Source organism: Lycorma delicatula, chromosome 7 (assembly GCF_047948215.1).
Source record: "Lycorma delicatula isolate Av1 chromosome 7, ASM4794821v1, whole genome shotgun sequence".
NCBI lineage: Eukaryota > Metazoa > Arthropoda > Insecta > Hemiptera > Fulgoridae > Lycorma > Lycorma delicatula.
This window is the reverse complement of record NC_134461.1, coordinates 59179805-59203673: the sequence shown is the minus strand read 5'-3', so window position 1 is coordinate 59203673 and position 23869 is coordinate 59179805. Positions and strand designations below refer to the sequence as shown.

At 27.5% G+C, this 23869-nt stretch overlaps 1 protein-coding gene across 2 annotated transcripts in view; it reads left to right on the top strand.

Annotated features, from left to right (window-relative positions):
• Nucleotides 1–23869, top strand: part of LOC142327924 (cytochrome P450 4C1-like) — a 77755-nt gene that overhangs the window by 43015 nt on the left and 10871 nt on the right. For both annotated transcript variants that reach the window (XM_075371299.1, XM_075371298.1), the window contains 6 exons: nucleotides 8146–8233; nucleotides 9563–9748; nucleotides 13022–13091; nucleotides 15092–15218; nucleotides 20217–20277; nucleotides 23458–23561. In XM_075371299.1, the coding sequence (XP_075227414.1) occupies nucleotides 8146–8233; nucleotides 9563–9748; nucleotides 13022–13091; nucleotides 15092–15218; nucleotides 20217–20277; nucleotides 23458–23561 (636 nt within the window). The remainder of the gene's footprint in view (nucleotides 1–8145; nucleotides 8234–9562; nucleotides 9749–13021; nucleotides 13092–15091; nucleotides 15219–20216; nucleotides 20278–23457; nucleotides 23562–23869) is intronic.

The window sequence follows — 23869 nt, the reverse complement described above, 5'->3', positions numbered from 1 at the left end:
GAAGTTTGGAATTGGATTCTGATCCTTTATAAATCGTGTTTGAGAGGTATTTTACTTGGGTTATTCCTTCGGAGATTAGAAAGATATTTACGTCCTTCTTACGACGCGAGTTATGCTTTTTATACAGCTTCTGGAGAACAGGGATAGAAAAAATCATGATTCGTTGTGTCAGAATAAGAAACATAATTACTGGTTGTAGTAGCATGATTCCTTCACACCACTGGCCAACATAACGAGTCTTCCAGTTGGTCGCTTCGTACCAGGTAATGGGTTAGGGAGCTTACTAGGTAATTGCTAAGCTTACAAGGACTTACTAGGCTTTAATGGCTTACTAGGTAATGGCTCACAGTAATGGCAACAGTGATAAACCCTGCAAGAATTAAATAAGATACTATCTTTTTATTATTAAAATAATTATAATTATTAGGTGAGCATTAATTATAACTATAATTAATTATAATTATAAGTAGCGTTATTAATAGATTAAGAGACAGTTACTTTTGCACTTACGGTTTTACTTATTTTCTAATTTAATTATTTTCTTGTATTAATGAAGAATAATAAAAATTAATTATAACCCTTGATTGATTTTGATAACATAGTTGAAAAATAGTAATTCAATTTTACTGTATTTTCACCAATCCTTAATTTCCTTAGATCATATCTTTTAAAATGAAAATTAATTTCATATAGTTTTGAAATTTGAATTTAAACATATATCACCTCTACGTAATAGGCTTCAACAGGATAAACGTGAACCAAAGATTAAATTCAAAATTGGTGTTTTAAGAATATAATAATGGAGAGTAAAATGCACTCAATAGTAATGGCAAAAAAACTTATATTAAAAAAGGTAGTCTAACCACAAGTTAGTTTCCACATTTGAAACACATTGAAATCACCCAAGACTGAAATATCATTACTCATAATTATTACATCTCCAGATGCAAAAAAATTTTGAAAAATTTTTTATTTATTTATTCTTTTAGAGTTAAGTGGGTGAATCAATAAACTGTTATCCTCAACCGATAAAAATAAATTAAAATATAATACTGAACTATTAAAAGTAATATAACATTTTGAACAAAACCCGGAACTGAGGTAGTTATAAAGTACACAAAATTTTTTTTGCAGCGTATGATTTTTTTTAGTTTTAGTCCTAAGTATAAAACAAACACGCATACAATTCCAGCAGAAACGTTTACACTCATCCACAGATATAACAATACATTCAAATATTAATAATAACAACAAATTGAAGATAATTGCAAATACAACACTGATACACAAAAACTATTTATTTAATGTTTCTCTAAGTGTGATACCATTTCTTGAATTGCTTTATGCGTACATTACAGATCTGTAAATACAAATTTTCTATTACCCTTAATTTTAAATAAATTACGCATAAAAAAAAATTAGGGAAAATATAGTTAATATCTGTAAAATTTATAATTTTGCATGGACATATCTGTGTTAGAATGATTTTGCTGATGCTTTTCTTTTATAAATAGCCACACCCACATCCCGAATACTTTTCCAATAAGAATCGGCTAGCATGTAAGTATTCCATTTTCCTTTATAGAGGCTCTCCATCACTAAAATGTCTTGGTGGATACGTTCACCGTGTTCATCACTTACGTCTCCGAGGTTGTCCAGGAAAAAATTCAGATGTGAGTGGAGGAAATGTTTTTTTCAAAAACATATTACATCCCATAGCTCTGTATGAAGTAAGAAGATGATTAACAATATCGTGGGAATTGTCGAATTTTTTCAGACAAATTTTGCAAACTTTTTTAAATGAAGTCCAAGCTGCACTTTCTACATTATGTTGCATATATCATCTTTGACATACTCACTTATTTGAGGACCAACAAACATTACTTCTTTAACTTTTCCTTTACTTACATTCGGAAATTTCTGCCTGATGTAAAAAAATCCGGGACTATCCTTCTTCATTGCTTTTACAAAATTTTTCATTAGTCCTAGCTTGATATGGAGAAGGGGTAAAAATATTTTTTTTCAGTTCAACTAAGGGCTCATGAATAATATATTTTTCTCATTTGCAGTTGTCTCGTTTCTTCCACTCTTTGGTAACATATTGTTTATCCCTAGATCGGCTGTCCCATTCTCAAAGAAACACATGTACTTAGTATAGCGTAACTGTATGCCAAACAAAATAGCTAAAACTTTCAAATCACTACATATATTCCAGTTATGTTTTTTATAACTTATTTTTTCAAGAACTTCTTTCATTGCATCGTATGTCTCTTTAAAATTAATACCATAAGCGATTGGTATCGAAGGATATTTGTTACCGTTGTGTAGTAGAACCACTTTTAAATTATACTTGGACGAATCTATGAAAAGACGCCAGTCCTAAGGTTTATGAACTTGCCCAAAGTGCAATATAAGCTTATCAATATTTGTGCAATAAACCAAGTTATTTCGATCAATAAAGTATTTAGAAAGTTATTTTTGTCGGCTTCAAAAGCCCGAAATTTTTGTATTTTTTGAAGTAAATCCCTAACCAAGTTATTTAATTCACCTTGTGATACAAGATGTAGCTTATTGAAATATAATTCAAAATCAAAATCATTGTTGTTTTATTCAGTACTGCCTGATTCTTCATCGCTACTTTCGAAATATTCACAGGTGGGTCAGGAACTGGAATAATTTCACAGTGAGGTACAGGCCTGATTGCAGATTGCAATGAAGGATATTTTATAGCATGTTTAGATTTTTTAGAAATTCGAGACACACTTGTTAAACAAAATTAACAATCGGTTACATGATTCTTTGGTTCACGCGAAACCATAGGTACACGGAAGGCTTAAAGCCTTCCGTGTACCTTTCAGCCATCCTCTTAAATATACAGAACAACTACTGCATACTATATGAAGTGCCCACGTCTAATCCTGATCACCAATTTTACACTGAAAGTCAAATGATATGCTTTTTCAATTAAAGGTGTAATGTTTTTTCTATTTGATTTTACGGTAAACTCACCACATACATTCAAAAAGACATCCACATAATTTACAAAATTTCGAGGCATTATGACACTGCACTGTTAACAAACTTAAGACAGCAATGAAAAATTAATTCATTCTTAAATCCAGTGCTTAATACAAACAACATATGTAGCTGAAAACACAGCTACATATTTTGTCTTGCACAGACATGATTAATCTTTTCCATAAAGGTTCACTCTTCAGTATTAGATATGATGTCATAATATGGGACTATGATATGATTTAATTCTTTGTCTATATTGTTTATTTATAGCTTAAAAATTATGTTAACAAAGTTATAATAAAAAATGGGCTAAAAAATACAATATAGGATCTTAAAATGCTATCATTATGCATTATGCATTTATACGTTGAAAAATGAAAAATATCCTTTAATTAAAATATAAAGATTTTTCAAAAATGGGGGGTGATAAAAAGATTCTGAGTTCATATTTGTTTTTAGCATCAAAAAACCGATTAAAATCGTGTATCATATGTTAGGAAACAAAAATTATGTTTATCAGCGTAATCAACCATTCATACAGTTAACAAATATATTTCTTAAATTTTGGCTTCTAATCTTTATTTTCAAGGTATGAAATAATTTTTAAATGTAATTTTAACCCTCTGAGACATAAATTATTCTTAATACAGTATTCAAACTATAAAGTCATATTTGGTTTCTAACTTAAAAAAAAAAAATTAAAAGCAAAACTAACATTCCATTATTACAAAAAATAACTTGGATAAAAAATTAATGAACAATAACAAAAATTATTTTAATATTTTTGTAACAAACAGAAGTTTTTCTTTCAGATTTTAATTTATAAAACAGCAGGAAGTAGCCTTTTTGCTTTAATAGCCTATAGAATAACTAGTAATTATATATCTATGCACGTCATTGTTATAAAAAATATTTGACATGTTCATTAATACTGTGCATAAAAAAATACCATGAACTAATTTACTAGTTTAACAAGTTATATCTGCCAAATAATTAAGTTTTTATAGCTTTCTTCTAGGACTTTTACATTATTATAACAAACCGTTTTTGTTTTTTTTAATCAGGATATAATATAAATACAATAAAATTCTGATAAATATCCGATAATTCGAATGGATGGACATAAGAAAAAAATCAATTATTAATTAGAACAGCTTATTAATTATTAAAAGGATATTATAAGTAAGATTAATCTTTATGTAAATATATACCACCTTTATTACCTCTGCATTTGTTAATATTAAATTAAAATTTTATAGTACAGAATTTTGTAAAAGATTAAATTTGTAGAGAAATTTATTCATTTAAGTACCTATCCAATGTCAAAGAAATAAGTCTTATTAAAAAAGCAAATCTAATCCTTCAGTCGTAAAGTGAATGTACGGGAAGTGAATGTGCATTATCACTAGTGTTACGTAATCCTTACAACATCGGTTTCAACTTTATATGTTGCTCGATTTATTTAGTTACCTCAAGTGATATTCTTTAAGCTATGACAAATTACTGATGCTAATTCAACACTATTTATGCAAACCGATTGTTCTTACAAATTTCCCTCCTATCACTTACAAATTTAATTTTACTTTTCATTTACATCTTTCACATTCATATTCTCTTTTTCCCAGCAGTTCTTCTGCAAATATTAGTAATATAAACTGGTATGTTAATTATTATTATCGTATATATATATATATATATATATATATCAACATCTAACCATAATTTTCTTCGCAGATTTTTAATTTTATCATATTTTACATTATTTTAAGATTTAGCAACGCATTATATGATATTTTTTATTACATTTTGTTTTTATATATAAATTTTTGCAGCATTTTCCTTGAATTTAAAAGAAAAAAAACCATATTTTAATGATATTGCAACTAAAATGATCTCAAGATATATACTTGCAAATTAAGATGGGAAAATAAGTACGTAGTATATAATTATATAAAAAATATTAAATATTTATAAGAAATTTTTAAATATAAATTAAGGAACCCAAAAATCGAATGGAAATTTTCCGGATGCTTGTATGTACGTTTGGTGTCACCCTATAAATCACCTTATATCTCCAGAACTACTTGTCGATTTTCGCTAAACTGGGTCAGATTATTTCTGTGTATGGGGTATCGACGTCATTAAATTTTCAACATAAAAGGTCAAGGGGGTGAGACTGTACAGCAAGGTCACCCTCAGTATCTAGAAATTTCGCCTAATTAAGCTCTTATTTTTCAGACACATTTGTTAACTATTAAAAAATAATATTTCCAAAAAAAAATGTTTTGCAAAATCTCACCCCATCCTAAAAGTGGTCTAAATAAACTAGTGGCTAAGTGGACATACTGCGTCATTAGTACTCCTCTCACCACAAGGAGCGCTAGTATAGTACTGAGGTACAGCTGTTGCAGTCGACTGACTGCTATGTTGTGATGTCACAGGTGAGTGATAGAATTAATTAAATGAATAATATTTTAAGTGTAAAAATGCATTTAAAGGCCGCTAATACCGCCACACCCGTGTGAATGGAATGGAATACCCGCGTGCCCTTTCTAATTCAATGTTAATTAGAAACATTGAATTAAATAAACAAAAAATATTATATTTTAAGTAAAATGATAAATGTTTTGAATTAAGTTGTGTGTTTATGAGTGTGTAAGCCGTCCATCAGAAAAAAGCCGGGTGACGGAAAGCCTTACAACTGTGTTGTCAACTTTTTTCAACCGTTTTAATAATATACAGAATACACAATAAAATTAATAATCTATTCGTAGTGTGTAGAGTGATATTGCAGTATGAAAACAACTTCATATTTTAAAACTAAAGGATAATAGAATGCAAAATCAATAAACATATCTAAAATCAATTGCATATCTAAAAAAATACAAAATTACTACTTTATGGTTTGTTTGAAATTTTTAACCGTCATCTCTGATCCGACATATTGAATCAATTTTTTTTTTTAATAGGAAAATAGACTTATGATAGAGGATTTTAATATAAAATATCATGAGAAAAACGATAGCGACTTAATAATAATTATGAAATTATTTAATAATTATTATTATTATCAGTGTTTGAGCAATTTATACCAATTTAACTGTTTAAGATTTGTTAATTTTATTAATTATGGCCCGTTGGTATTGATATATAATTTATTTATGTAATGGTTTCCACTTACCAACAATCTTTAATAGTATGTTCGAGCGCTTTCGTATTAGTAATCCATCCTCAGGATTATTGACATGTTATAATTATAATAATCATTTACTTCATAATCGTTAATTATATTAACCTGAATTTTAAAAACAAAAATTATAAATATAACAACTGATTGTCAAAAGGTAAAATAATGTCAACGTTATCCGTCATGTCAGTATCAAGGTCTCAATTGTAATGTTCATTAATATGAAGCAATATAACCAACCTAAGATTATTTCAAAATTTGTTATTGGATATAATTCTGAAAGTAGTTTTAAATAAAATTTATATTATTAAAGTATAAGGTATAGTATTAAAAAATTACTACGGGGCGTTTCACCTTGTTTTATTACAACCGCGATTTTTCTGTTTTTGCAAATTTCATTATTTACAACTCGAAAAGTAAGATTTTTATTTAAAAACGGTGTTTCGTATAACGGTGTTTCCTATTTAAAAAAGTTTCAATGTGGCGAATCCAAAGTAGAGGACAAAAGTTTCAAATACTTTATAAAGTAGTAATTTTGTTAAGTATGTAGATCCTCTCCTCGTTTCTACCTCCAAGCAGCCCTCATTTTTAAAATATGAAGCCGTTGCATACTTTAACATCCCTCTGTATTTAAAAAAAGGACCGGCCAAACGGTGATTGGATGAGTGAGAGATAACAGTCTATGTTCGTTTCGATAACTGTAGTGGAAATTATTTTGAAACGGGAAATTTTATGAAAAATCGTTACATATAATTTGTTTGACCTAATATAGTGGAATTTGGTTAATTAAACCAATTTACATCGGAAAATGCGATTAATCATAAGTACGTCACAAACACGCAAACAGATAGAATTTTAAAAGGTCAAGTTAAAACAGGACCTCGTTTTGCTACGTAAATTACAGTAATAATAATAAAGCCAATCATGTATTATATATTCAGTTCAATCGTGTATATCAACCTTAATAACGAGCGTCACCAGAAATTTTTTAGCGTTTCAAATTATTAATGGCATTTACACTTAATATTGTAAACATATTTCAAGCTTTATATATCTATAATTTTCCAGAAACATTGTAGTATGATTTTACAAGCACTTGGGAATCGAAAAATTTTATTTTCCATCTAAAATAAAAATAAAAATAACTAACTGTAGAAATTTTATGCAAGCAAGGGAAATATGTTATATTTATAAATATTTTATATTTTCTTATAATGGTGAGGGGGGCTAGAATCTCTAAAAATGTTTTTAACGGTCCTAAAGACTAAGTTATTTACAATTGTATTTAGTAAATCTAAAATTATTTTATTTAATACAGGTTTAAAAACAACTTTTATTGTCGACTTACCTATAAAACAGATAATAAAAATAAGAAAACGTTTTTAAAAAATCTCCATTATGTTATTTCTGTTTATGTAAAAGGAAATATTATGAACGGTTTTCAGTTATTTTGTGGTTTAAACTGTAGAAAATATTGGGGGGGGGGCAATTTATACGTACTTTTGGTTTAATAACCTGAAAACTGAAAAAATTAATTTCATGTCGAACATATAATAAATTCATAAATATATAGGGTTATTACATAAGTATATAATTAACATAACTTTTCCCAAAAAGATTAATATTATATATCTTTGAAAATACATAATCATTTTGGCATTTAGAATTTTTATCCTCTATACATGGTAAGTATTTTTACTTTCATGTAAAATTAAAACCTTTCAAGTTGAAATATTTAGCTTCTAGTTTTCTAAAATTTATTAATACAATACCTGTATAACCATAGCTAAAGAGCAAGTGCAATGGTCTGTAAAATTTAACCGAAACCCTAAACAAAAAATATTAATAAACGTAAAAATTATAAATAAAATTAGGTAACATTAATAATTTGTAGTAGAAAATAACTATTTAGTCATAATTTGTTTACAAATTTTTTTCAGGCACTAATGACGAGTGAATATGCAACAAACAAAGATCCTACCTATCAGTTTTTTAAAGATCAAGCAAATGGAATTTTCATTGCATCAGGTAATAAATAAACTATACATTATTTACAATTTATTCCTATTAATTATACGGTTAATTATACTATTAATTATACGATTAATTTTATGGTTATAAGCCACTAGGAGATGCTACAGTAAATGTGTTTCTCTAAAACGACTAGGCGGTTTTGATGCGGGTTTTTTGCTTTATATAGGTATCATCACATCATAGCAAGTTCTTAGATTAGTTTTACGGTTGTAAGCCACCAGGGAGCGCTGCAGTAGATATGTTTCTTCAAAACGGCTTGATCCTTTGTGATATTGTGATATTGTTTTTAAGACAATAAAATTTAAGATTTTGATAGACTGTCGTGTGTAACCCGCATAGTAAGTTTTTTAAACCCTGCCTCCCAGAAATAGACCCCCCCAATTAAGCATGAACACGGTTCTGGGAGGTGCCTTCGCCTCTAGCCGCCAGTTGATGGGATTCTAGTTAGATCTGCATTATCTCATTTGTATAATTGGCTATTATATAAAGAATCTCCTTAATAGTTCTATCCAACATTACTTACTAAATACAATGGAATACGAAATTATAAAATACCAACTTTGACAGAATAACAAAAATCCACTATGTGAAATCGTTTCTTATGCAATTAAAATGTGAAAAAATATTGCGCACACAGTAAACCTGGAAATAACTTTGTAATTAAAAACTTGCATAAATAATTTTTTTTCAAAACAGAACATTATACACATCACATCAGGAATTGCTAGATGTATTATGTTTCAACGACGTATGTGGTCAAGCTAACGTTTATACATACAATAGAGCAACACTGGTTCTGTTTATGATTACAGAGAGCGCATATGAAGGTAATGATACAGCATAATGACAATGAATGGTACAATGGTTTTATATAATATATCCAATAAGTTTATTATATACCACATACTACCAAGTTTTTCCAATAGATAAAATCTTTCTCATTTAAAATGCACTTCTACATTATGACATATTTTTTGTATTTATTTGTATTGATAATTAAAAATTATAATTTACATTCAGTTTAAACATAATATTTACTTTATAATAATAGTATTACAGATTAGATAATAAAAATCGATTTTAAAACGAATACAATAACAAAAACTCTATTTTCTAAAACATCATAATCAAGTTCTATGGTGTATTACACAATTAACACAATGTGCTTCTGGAAATAACAATAAATACTATGTAATAAATAATTAGATTAGAAATGATAAAATAGTATTACAAAATATTGCGTATAAAACATTCTGTAGTCTGAAGCAGTTAATTTAAAAGAAACATTTTATGAAGCATTGTATGTATATTTTTTTTTTACAGGAGAGAACTGGAAAAAATTACGTAAACTGGTTAACCCAACATTCAATCAGAAATTATTAGAAAATTTTACTGAATGTTTTAATGAACAAAGTAAAATACTTGTTGATGTAATCGAAAAGAAAACTGACGGATCTGTATTTGATATTCACGATTATGTTGCAAGGTGCACTCTGGATATTCTTTGTGGTAACTATAAATTAGATTATTATTAGTAACCATATAACTAAAATTATTACAAACGAGTATCGACTTATAATTTAACCATTAATATTAATAATAGTTCATCCAACTAATGAATATAAATATTACTCGTAAATCACGTTTATAAATTACCTTCATCATTGTAAGTTGTTTTAACCTTGGAGAGGTAATCGACCTAGTAAAAACTTTATTCTTTCTATCTCTAGTTAGTTTTGTCTTTTCTAATTTCTATTTTATTTAATTTATTTTATTTTTTTTAATTTTTATATATTTATGCAATACAACATTCAAACAAGAGAAAAGAAACAAAGATAGAGGTATAAAATAAGGGCTAAAAAAAAAATAGTGGAAGTATTTTATTTATTTATTTTCTTTTTACATAATCAACCGATCACTTTTTTATCACCTAGTTAACACACTTCTTGCTTATCCAATCTAGAGTTTTTACATTTCTTATTATTTTTTTGGAAAAAACTTGTTTATTTTGAAGTTGATTATTTCTTGGAACGAACGGAATTCTTCTTTAGTTCCGAGTCCTTTTTAAGGAATTGTTTATTCTGATATTATCTTAACCTATACTTTTGAATGAGATGAGTAAAAGAACAACTAATTCAAGCCGGTTATTAAGCCTTATAATATAAAGTATATTATATTAATATTACATAAGTATATTATACTTTGGTATATATACTAATATATATACCATCTGAGCTATTGCATCTAATTTCATTATTCGATTTAAATGGTTAACCGCTAATAATAATTTAATACTCGAACAAAAGTAGCGAAGTAACAGGTTAAATTTATTCACTTTTTTACCATATATTACCGAGTTAAAAAAAATGCAATTTTCTATATCTGTATTCATCGGCATGATTGAGCACAGATTTAGCGATAGCATTACAAAAAATGAGTTTCATATATATATTTTTTTAAATATAAATATTTTATAACATTAAAAAACAATTCATAGATATATTTTAAAGTTTTAATAAAATTAAGAAAAAATTAAATACTGTGACAAAATATAACATTAAAAAAAATCTCTAAGCTAGTTTTCTTAAATGTCAGATAGAACTAGACCCAAAATTTAAACTTTATTATCTTGCTTAGCATTCCTTTTGTAGAGTATTACCGTACAACACTCATATATTTCCAATATTAACATGGCTAAAATTTCTCTAACACTTACTTCTTTATTTTATTTTATTTATTATATTATTAAAAATTCAAGGTACGTAATATTCAAAGAGATAATCTCAATTGGTCAGGTGGAAATCTTAAATCTCAATATGGATTAGAGAAGAAGATATATTTATGATATTTTATGGCAAAATTTATTGTCTTTTGAGTAATTAAATTTACCAAGAAAGTCGAAATTAAAAATAGTATAAGCTGTTTGGGCTTCACGATTACGAGTGGGAAAGGAAAAATTTATTCTAGTCAAAAGCAGTAACAGTATACTGTTTTTAATCATCAACATATGCAATATTTATAAAAAATATTAGAAACGTCTGTAACTTATGAAATAATAGCGGCAACAAAAAAGTGAGTGATGAAAAAATACAAATTTGATTTTGAAAAAGCAGAAATTCTGGAAAGGGAACAACATAATGTTAATTTTTTCTTGAAATTTTATATACATATATATATATATATATATATATATATATATATAAGATCCACAGAATTATATTATTTTTGCGAATCAATTTTTTAATTTTTAGTATTTGTATCACAAAAGTAAAATTGTGTACTTGATTACTTATATTATTAACAATTATTTATTGTTAAATAAAATATTGTAATTTTAATATCTTAATGATATTTTTTTTGTAAAAATGTTTAACTATTTAGGTACTTTGAGGGTAATAATTGAGAGGGGATGAATTTAAAAAGTTAGGATAGGTGAGGGTAACGAATAATGTGTAGCGATATAGGGGTAACCAAAAAATTTAGATTTTTGAGAATTAATATTAATTATAGTAAGAATACAATATTTACAAATGTTTTTTTTCTGTAATGTCTTACAGACCAACACAATTTTCCTATGTATATGCGTGTATAATTTAAAATTAAAAAGCCAAATTTAGGTAAAACCTCATGTACACTTAAATAACTTTTGGTTGGAATTTATATTTCAATTTATTTATTTTACTGCATTTTAAATCACTGACAAGCTAAGCAGATTATATAAGATATATTTTTTTTAATACTTTTATTTATAGTCGCATCAACAATTAAAATCATTAGCGACTTATTAGTGTAATGTAACTGTACCGGAAAGTTTGTATCTTGAACAAACTCGGGTCGACTACTCCTGAAACGTGTGGTTAATTGAAACCCAACCACCAAAGATCACTGGTATCCATGTTCTAGTATTCAAATCCGAATAAAAGTAACTACCTTTAGTAGGATTTGAATCTGAGAACTTTGACCTCGAAATCAGCTGTTTTACGACGATGAGTTTACCCCTAGACCAACCAACCCGGTGGGTTAAAGATAATATTGAAAACATGTATCTCCAAGTTTTATTAAATATATATACTAGTTCCTAATAATTAGAAATCCTAAACTAAATCTAAAAAAAAAAATAAATAAAATATATATATATATATATATATATATATATATATATATATATATATATACAAAGCTTCTAATAAGTATGAGGTCTAACAATAAGTATATATATATATATACACACGGGGGTTATTTTTTTTCAAGGTCCGATCAGTCACGAAATTAAAACCACAGTGAAAATAAAAAAATTTTTATTTGTAACAAGTACTTACATAGTTACGCTATTTCTCTACATAGTCGCCACTCCGATTTAGGCATTTGTCTTAGCGTGGTACCAACTTTCCAATACCCTCGTCATAGAACGGAGCCGCCTGTGTTTACAGCCATGTTTCTACGTTGGTCTGCAGCTCGATATCTATGCCAAAATGTTGCCCTCCTAGCCAGCGTTTCATGTGAGCAGAAGTGAAAATAGAGCCAAGTCCGGGCTGTATGGTGGGTGAATAAGAATAAGCGGAGAGGAATGTTGTCATCAGGCATTGTCTTTCTCCATGACAATGCTCGGCCGCACACTGCAGTTGTAACAAAGAAGCTCCTGCAGCGTGAAGTGTTTAATCACCCACGGTACGACAAATGTCTAAATCGGATTATATATATATATATATATATATATATATATATAATTGTTTTTTTCATTTGTTCTAAATTAATACTAATTCGATATTTTTCTTATTACAGGTACACAAATGAATGTTAACTCTACTGAGCAATTAGATAACACATCAAATTTTGCAAAACATTTATTATGGTAAGTACTAAAAAAATATTTTTTTTTTAATCTGTGGATGAACTTTTCCATTTAATAAATATTTTAATTTATCATAATGATACAAATATGTTCCAATACCGAATCCATTTACTACTGATGATGATGATGATTAAATATAAATAATTTGGTTCAAAGATATATAAAAATTTTATTAATTAATAACAAAAATTTTAAGGGAAAAAAGATAAATAAAGAAAAAAGTAACTGATAGTTTTTATTTAACATTCTTTTATTTCCGTATTTTAATAATATTTATTTCCCAGCTAAATAAAAGATATTTAAGCCAAGATCTGGACATAATAATTCGTATACGATATTAAACCTCTAACAAATGTTAGTTTTACCCCTAATCAGTATTTAAGTCATGTAAGTAATTATGCAGGTTTTTTTCCGTCCTTATTACCATCTATTTCAAAATTATATTGAATTATAAGTCAATATGTTCAATACGAAAATCAGATCTTTTAACTGATGAAAATTTCATATGATTAAAAGTTTCAGTCTTTAATCAAAATAACAGCGGTTGACTTAAACTAAAAATAAAAACCTAAAAGAGGAATAATAAGAATAAGCGAACAAAAAATCATGGAAATCGGTTCACCAGATCCAAAATATATCAGCATGCGATGTAATCGGCCATTTTCAAGATAGGTTAAAGGCAAAAAACTTGGATGATTGTAGAATAATTCATATCCCTATTGCAGTAAGCAATCAAGCGATCACGCAATGGATTAGTTCTACAGTACCATGTTTTTCGCAAAAACCATATTGGTAATCCGGTATTATACAAAATAAAACCACTTTTAACCGTTTCAGGAACAATCTTTTAAAACCATGTATTCTGTGATAGCAGCCGGCTTACATGTCTGTAATACGCAAGATCACATTGATCATTTACCTTTCAGAACTAAAAATACCACTAAAATGCCGAATAGCACAAGCCAAACGAGCCTTCAGTAATAAATATAATTTGTTTACATCAAAAATTAATTTAAATGTCAGGAAAAGATTTTTGAAAGTGTATGTTTGGAGTGTCGCTTTATATGGAAGTGAAACTTGGACAATCGGAGTATCTGAGAAGAAAAGATTAGAAACTTTTGAAATGTGGTGCTATAGGAGAATGTTAAAAATCAGATGGGTGGATAAAGTGACAAATGAAGAGGTATTGCGGCAAAAAGATGAAGAAAGAAGCATTTGGAAAAATATAGTTAAAAGAAGAGAGACTTATAGGCCACATACTAAGGCATCCTGGAATAGTCACTTTAATATTGGAAGGACAGGTAGAAGGAAAAAATTGTATAGGCAGGTCACGTTTGCAATATGTAAAACAAATTGTTAGGGATGGAGGATGTAGAGGGTATACTGAAATGAAACGACTAGCACTAGATAGGGAATCTTGGAGAGCTGCATCAAACCGGTCAAATGACTGAAGAAAAAAAAAATCCTTTCCTGAATGACTCTACACAAAATTAAAAAAGTGTATATTAAAAGTATATTATTGTTTGCTTAAAAAATAAGGCTTTAATTTTTACTCCGATTATTTATTTATGATAAATATTCTAAAAATTCAAATACAAACTGTCTGTGATTAACTCAGTATTGTTTAAAAAAAAATTTTTATAAGCAAAAGGTTAAAAAGTGTACTTATTAGCAGATTTTTATGGGCGTTTAATACTAATTTTCACAACTTAATTTTACAAATAAAAAATGCCTATATAGATCTATTAATGCAGGATAATAATTGATAAAGTTAAATTATTTAACTCATCATTACTTATGAAATACTGTTTGTTAATTATATTGAGATCATCGTCATGTAATAATGACATTGTATTTAAGTTTACATTATGCTTAAGCTACAGAGTAAATCTCTAATATAGTTATACTTTTAAATTAGATTTCTGTATTGAATTTTGTTTTAAAAATAAAAAATAAAATAATGGATTCTACATTCTATAAAAACTTTAAAAATGTTTCAGGTCAACTGAAATTACTAAACAGAGATACATTAAATTACATCTTCACCCAGATATTTTATTTCATATGACCGAACTTTCAAGACAAAACATGAAGCATATTCATCACTTACACAAATTTGTAAAAGGGGTGAGTACATCGTTCTTAACATCCTTTCGTAAGTATATTAATACCATTTTATGGAGATCTGGTTGTACAGTCTTAGTTAAGTGGATACTTTCAACAAATCACAATATTTAATTACTATACTTCTTTTAGAAATCCTGAACCTGTTAACTGATAGATTTTTAATTACTGAAAAAAAGAGCATTTTTACGACATATATTATATGTCAATAACATATATTATAATATAAGATATATTATAAATATCTCGATAACAGCAGAGACGTCCGACGGTTGAAACGAATCCATATACTCGACTTAAGGTCTACATAACAGTTTGGAATCTAACACCGTCAAGTTTAATGGTATCTTATCTAATTTCTTGTTACTCCTCTTTCTTTTTCTTTTTATTTGTTATTAATGTTTGTTTTGTGGACTATATGGTAATGAAATTAATGGTTTGTGATTTATGACTGAGCTTGAAATTTCATATTTGACATTAAGTTTGCTTGCAACTATTTGTGTATTATTTTGGGGGTTCCTTAAGGACCTTCTTATCACGTGCTTTTGTCAGGAAACTTACTTATGGCTCCGCAGGAGAGCTGATTGTAATTATAATTGTTATTGAGCAAAATATAAATATATATATATATATATTTTACCTCTTCAATGCAAAATAGTTTATTAGTATATGTTGCTTGCAACCTAGATAAAAACTCGTATGGGGTTCCTTAAACTGTTATTTCGGTGGAGGCAGCTTTTCTTAAATGATTACAGTTTGTATATGAGTAGGGCTTATTTTTCTATTCAATCGTTAATTTTTTCCTTTTTTTAATTCCGTTGGTGGTGCAGCATAAAACCACAGATTTCAATAAAGGGTATCTTTTATTTGTTACCCTTGTCCATAACAAGAATAAAGGACTTGTAGAGTTGCGATAATTTGCCGATCTCCGTGGCAGAGTGGTAGCGTCTCGCCCTTTTATCTTGAGGCCCCGGGTTCGAATCCCGGTCAGATACCTGTTGATTTGTTTAGGAAACTTTTTCATTGTCTGAATTTTGCATAATAAAGAGAATGGGTGAGTGACCTTTGTTTATAAGGTTATTAAACCTTCTCTTTTGAGACATAAAATAGAAAATGTAAACTTATTAAAAGAAATTAACTGGTTTGTCTGGTATTAAATACCACACATTATCACGAGCATAAATGAATTTTTTTATTGATTTTTTTATTTTTTTTGTATTTAACTGTCTACAGCCTTGAAAATTACCAACAATCTGATATAATACTTAGTTCTGTTTAATAATTTTTATTGTAATATCACAATCATACTTTCAGAACCAAAAATTGAATTTTTGTAATATAAAATTAAGGAGACTGTACACTCAGTGGTGAAATAAAAAACCCGTTTTTACTGGTAAAATTTTATGATGGTAATCTTTTATTAGAGAATTCACCGGAAGTAAAAAAGGAAAAGTTTATTAGTTTACGTGTTTAATTTATTGACTATGAAATAGCCAGAAAAAGTAGAAAATTTAAAAAGTGGTATTACATCGAAATTTTCAGCCAAAATGTATAATCAGAAAATATCATTTAACACGCTTAGAAAATTAGATTTGTAAACATATTCATAAAACTTTAAAAATAATATACATTTATTGAAAATTAAATGACATGAAAATTATGTTATTTTTGTAATAATTACATTCTAATTAAGTGTAAATATTTTTATTTCGAAACGAAAAGTTCCTTATTTGTTTTAGGAAGACGAAAATGAAGTCAAATTTTTACAAGAAGAACAAAGTAGTGGGTCAGATATTTAGATTCCTTATTAGTTCATTTAGGCAGAAATATTTGTAGAAGAAATGAAAAAGAGTTTTAGTGGATGGAACTAAAATATATGTTGAATGCAAAGAAAAAATAACAACCCAGTCAAGAAACAAATAATAACAATTCTGCCTAATTATTTTTTTTTAATTACTATATTTATCTTTTTTGTAATAAATAAACAAAAACAATAATAAAAATTTACAAAATGTTTATTATAAATAAATAAATATTTATTCTAACCTATACATAATAATATATTCCATCGAGTTACTGTAGTGATAAAACTCGTCATCGTAAATCAGCTTTTTCGAAGTCGAGGGTTCTTAGATCAAATCCTAGTATATATAGTTGTTTTATTCGGATTTGAATACTAGGTCGTGGATACCGGTGTTCTTTGGTGGTTGGAATGCAATTAACCACACGTCTCAGAAGTAGTCCGCTTGTATCTGTTCAGGACTACATGTTTATCCGTATATTTACAGTTACACTCCAGTCGCTATTGACTTTAATTGTTGATGTGATTATAAATACACCGTTATATAAACGTAAATACCGTACGTTATATAAACGTTATACCACCGTAAATACACCATTATATCTTTTTTTTTTTAAAAAAGATATTTTTTATAAAATAATAATATTTCAGGAATGGGTGGGTATGTGTACTCAACGTGAATAGTTAAGTCCACAATGTGTCCTCCGTGAACGAAACAAAAATGGAACACCTCCGATATTTACTGAATGAATCAAAGGAAAACAGCGCTGTAATCTGAATCAGAGCAGCGTCAGAAACACATAATTACTGAAAAATTAGGAAAAAAGATGGCAAAGTATTCAATGATATTCCCCGCTAAGCCGGTCAAATCATTACAATACCCTGCACAGGTTTGATTACATTTTATTATTACAAGTAATAATTATTAATATATTATATAATTATAACTAGCATCACTGTCACTGCTTCACCCGCGAGATATTGTTGCTTGCGTTTCAAGTCGCGATCAATTTTTTTTTTATTTTATGTTTTTTATACCAAGTAACTGGATGAAGGCGCAGCCAGTCGCATCGTACGTACAATATCATTTACAATGTTTGTACTGGTTGAACTGCCATACACCATCGCACCCCATAAAAAAATCGAAATTCAAAAAACCCGAAAATTGTTTTTAGATATTTATCAGAAGAGTATTTGAAAATCCAAAACTAGTAAACATCTCGTTTAGTACAGACAGAAATGGGGAAAATTTTCATCATTTTTCATAAATTTTTACCTTTTTTTTACCACCTTCAAGGTTCAATTTCAAAAAATTATTTTTTTTTCATTTCAAATATTAATTTCAATAAATTCAAATTTTAATATTAGTCTTTCAATTACAATTTCAAAAATTCCTTTCTTATTGTGCACGTACATCGTTAGAAGAACATGCACGCAAATATCATGAATTTATCTTCAGTTGTTTTTTTTGGGCGTTGACGAATCAGTCAGTCAGGACAAGTTGTTTTGTAGATATACATATATGTACAGATAATATTATAATAATTATATAAAGTGTTAATCTATATATAAAAATATTTAAACCGAAAGAAGATAGAACAAAAGAACAAAAAAGCATATATTTCTATTTTAAGGGGTGGGAGTTGATTTAAATTTTTTTTTTGGATTATTTATACTTGTAATGTAGGTAACAAATTTGCTTTAATAAAGTTTTCTCTAAAATGCCTTTGAAGAAAATTGAAGTTGTTTTTTTTTTGCGATTTCTCCCCACGAATTTTGAAAAAAAGGATTAATATGATGTCCCATATATCGAAATATTTAAGCCAAATTTGAAGAAGATTGGTTTGGTCAATCCTGAGATATAAGGCTAAAAACAGTGTTACACACATATTTACATACATACATACTTATGCGCATACATAATATATGATTTTTTTGTCCAGATAACTTCTAAAACGTTTAGATGACTAAAACGTCAAGATTTGCTAAAAAACGTGATACCCGTTTTTGACATGATTACTTTCCTCTTTAATATAGCTATTCTAGCTATACTTGCCGAGAAATTAAAAAGTATAAGTAAAGTCCGTAGTAATGATTAAAAATAATATATACATGAAGTAATAATAAATTAAATATGGGATGAAAATAAATTTTAAAAATATTAAAAAATGTTTAAATTCATAAGGCGTTAATGAAGATTATTTTAGTAGGCCTCATATTATTTGTGTTCGTTAAACAGACATCCGGAAAATTCAAAGTTTCTGTAAAAATTATTTTGATTGGTACTGTTTAAAACCCCATTATAATTTTTTTATATTATAAAATATAATTATTTAGTGAATTTCATTCCCAATATTTAAATTAAAACACTAGTTATTTATTCATCAACATTGTTTTTCATAATAAATTAATTCACCACAGAATCTTAGAGATAAGCTAGTGCGTAGATGCAAGAAAATGGAATTTTTGTAGTTTATGAAAAATGCCATGCATGTCCTGGATTCGAACCCGGGTTTCCCCGGATGAAAGGACGAGACGCTACTTCTCCACTAAGATCGACAATATACTTGATTTTATAATTTAGAGCAACTTTAATTTACTTTTTTTTCAAAGGCCTATTAATAATGTCAAATAGTGGAAAACTCATAGCTGTGTTAATGTTTTGTACTACAAAAAAAAAATTATTTTACCACACAATTTTAAGGCAAGAAAATTAACGTATCTTTTCTTTAACTACTCCCAAAAAATAGGTCGTTTTCTATAGTATACCTCTTCTGATTCCGACATCCATTTTGATCTTTGTCTACGTCTACTTCTCCCTCCTAAAGGCCGATATTGTTAACAATCAAAATATACATACACACACATTTGTATTATTCTGCATCTTGTACTACTCTCTTTAATTCTGCTATTAATAACGAAAATGCATAATCTTTTTCATAAGTTATGGTTCCTTAATTTATCCAATCCGGTGCAATTTTAAAAAAATTTCATTTTTGATGATCGTATCATATTACGGTATTTTGTTAAAAGAACTACGATTTCTCTTCTACAACAGAGTAGGCTTCATAATTATTCTATTAAAAAATCCCTTTTATTTATCTAGCATTATTTGTTTTAATTACAATGAACACCATCATGAATTGTATTGGAAACTATCTTTTAATTTTTTTTATTAATTAATTTTTGTTTTATTTTAGGTCATTCAAAAACGAAAACTCGCAAGAAAAGAAGAGAATATAGCAACAGATGCTCTTATTAGTAAGTTGTAAAAAGAATATTACATATAATGACGTAGGTTGAAATTGTTCGACTACAATTTATTCCATAATATAGCGATCTCTAACCGTTAAAATGCAAAATATACATAAAAAAATATATTCATAGACATTAAGTAAAATCATAACTATATAGAAATATGATTCAGAAAATCAATTTGGATTGTAACAATTCAAATATAATAACAAAAGTAATTATCTTTATTAGAAAACTTGCTTTATAACATTTTGAAAATAGTTCCGGACTTACGTTTTCCCATATATGAAATTTTATTGTATGAATTTGACTAGAAATGTGACTATGTTAATCGACATTAGAATATTAGTTTACGTTTTTCCAGCGGCTAATAGGAAATTATAATTTATCTTTGGTAGGTAAATTGTCAACATTGTAGTAAATAAATGTTTAATGCTTATATTTTTTCACGGTAAAATATTTTAAGTTGAATATAAATTTCTATTATTATAGAATTTACCAACTTACTTATTTTCATTTCCAATTTCTCTTTCTTTTCAATTCGAGAATATCGTGCTATCACATAACATTCATGCTTTGTTTATAGTCTACTGACCCTAATTAGACCAGAAATCTGAATACATTAATAACTAAACGCATCAGAGAGGTTTTCATGGTGATTTTCTTGAAAGAATCAGTCAGAATTAATAGCAGAAGATTTAAGATAATATCTATGGATGCACTTAAAAAGCATAAAATTTGTATGTTTTATTTATATATTAATACGGATTAATATTATTGTTTTATTAATTAACATAGCTGGACAAATTTGTAAATACTAACTCATAAATTTCTATTTAAAAACAACAAATCACTTTGCAAATGTTATGGTTTTTATATTCAAAACAAACGTGATAAAGAATTGGACGGTATATTTTGAATTACATAATGTGAAATAAATTGGTGTAATAATTTAATAAAATTTTTACAAATTAATGAAATTGCACAGTTAATATTCAATCTTTTTAAAATTTCCAAACAGGTAACGTTTTACAATAAGTTAATTCATGTTACTTTTCAAATGCAAGTATACTTTATGGGGTAATCATAAAAATATATGCGAATTAAAGTTAATAATTTTCCATGAAATTTTATAATGTAAAAATATGTATAACATTAAGATACATGCATTAGCCAGTTTTTAATAATAGTGAAATTTGTTGAAAATTATATAACTTTTTTCCATTCATAAGTCCTCTAAGTGCGTAAAAAGAATAAAATATTAGTCTGACCAAAACACAATTCTAATCCTCCCAAAGCAAATCCAATAAGAAATAAACCAGTGAAATTCACATTCGTGATGACAAATCGCAGATTACACTTACTTTCACCGCCCCCACAGATTATTTCAGTAACTAATCAGAATACCGTATTTTCCTATCCAATCACAAGTACGAATACGATTGACCAATCAAAAATTTATTACATCAAACCAATCAAAATGTTCTAAGCATCTAACCAATTATTATGCAGTCAATTTGAACCAATCTTAATCCCTGACGTTTGCCCAATCATAAGATGTGAATAAAACTTACCAATTGGAATACAATAAATTTTGACCAATATAATACCTACCATCACTGAATGTTTTTAACACTATATTATACATAATCACAAAACTTTACATTTTATCAGACACAAAGACTGAGAACCATCCAGATAACAATTAATTTTGACCAAAACAAGAGAATTATCACCAGGAGTTTTTACATATGAAATCATATATCATTGACGTCAACTATGTCGACCATGACATTTTTTATCAATAAAAGTTTTAAATTATAAGCTATTTTAATAACAGTTATAGTAAATTATTAAAAAAACACAGCTACATAATGGAGGATCCAAAAAAGGTGAACTATTTTCACCAAAAAACAAACTATTTTTTCTGAAAAACCAACAAATACAACTAAAAAAATATAAACAATATTGCTGTAGCATATTTATTCCTGAATAATTTGGTTAATTATTCTAGTATTATAAAAAAAAGACGTATTGCCTAATAGTAGAACTTGAGATAATACTTTTATAACGATTATTTCAGTTGAAAAATAAACAATATTTCATTACCTAATTACTTATCTATCTCAGTGAACAAAAAAAAAGATTCAGTTTTTTTACATGATCTTTTATAGCAAGGTTATATTTTGTAATAAAACCAGCTAAACTGAAGAAACTTTTAACATTAGTCATACTTAATAAAACTTCATTTAAAATTACGGGTTGTTTATTATTCCTGTTGCTCTTATTATTAATTCAAAACTACATCCAAAAATTAAAAAATATGGGTATTTTGCCCAAGAAAGAAAAAAAAAGATAAGTATACATTTTTGCGATTTCGTAATCCGACTAAAAACTAAATGAAACTATCAGATATCCTTTGATTGCAATGATATGGAATATGATCCGAAAGATTATTCGTGTAATTATACTGGAATTGTAAAGATTTAATCTAAAAACTACAGGTAATTCCTCTATTTCCTGCTTAGCAACTACATAAAAAAACTGTTTTCTTCTCTTCTTTACCAAGGACCGTTCCTTCCTCAGTTATCACGGATGGACAGCTATTGGACACGGATGGATCAACTATTGTTACTCTCCCATCGCAATTATAAGATAGACTGAACATTTACATCAATGGTTGCTAAATTGTTACTTCCTTTTTGATCTTCTCTATGATACACAGCTTGGAAAGATACTTTCTGGTTCCATACCTTCAACATTTCCCTTTCCTGTAATCTTACATTCTTTTATTTAAAAATTTAATTGCCATTTCTAACAGATCATTTTCAATGTTAAGTCTGTCCAACTTTCACATTCTTTTATCAACTCAAAGGAAAACCTTCGAAGTTGTTGCAGTTCATTACCTCATGTACCGCTGCAGTTCAACATGTCAATATACATCAATAGATCTGTATTAATCACTGCTTCCACATTTGCAGAAGTTTGTCGATTACAAATATAAAAAGAAAATAATTGTTTCATATATTCAGTAACAAGATTTCTAGACTATTGCCATGTACATAGAATTTTTAGAAAAAATGTTTTCTTTTATTTTAATAAATACGAATTATTTAACTACAGGATTTAAAATATTTGAAGTAGAAAATTATGACATAAAATAATTTTTTGTTTCTTTTTTTTTAGTTGGAGAAAAGAAAAGGCCTGTATTCCTCGATTCTGTTCTACATCACTATAATGATCTACCTGAAGATAAACTGGTCCTTAAGATAACTGATATGTTTATTGCGGTAAGTATCAGACACTTGATAATTTTTTTTTACAAAAAGAAGATATAAAAATTACTCTATTTTTCAAGTTAAATGTTTGTCCTTCATGAACTCGCTCAGACCAGTCCTAGACACAACACAAATAAAATGCAGAAAACCTGTTATAACAAAAACAACTTTCTTCCAAAAAAAAATTAAAAAACTGTGTCATAAAAGTGCCTCAGAAGAGCGGATTCCTGGTTTTATATAAGAAATAAAGGATGTTGCAGTACTGTAATGATTTTTTAAAATAAATAATCTTGCTTTCAGTGTTTTTTGTACTTCATGTT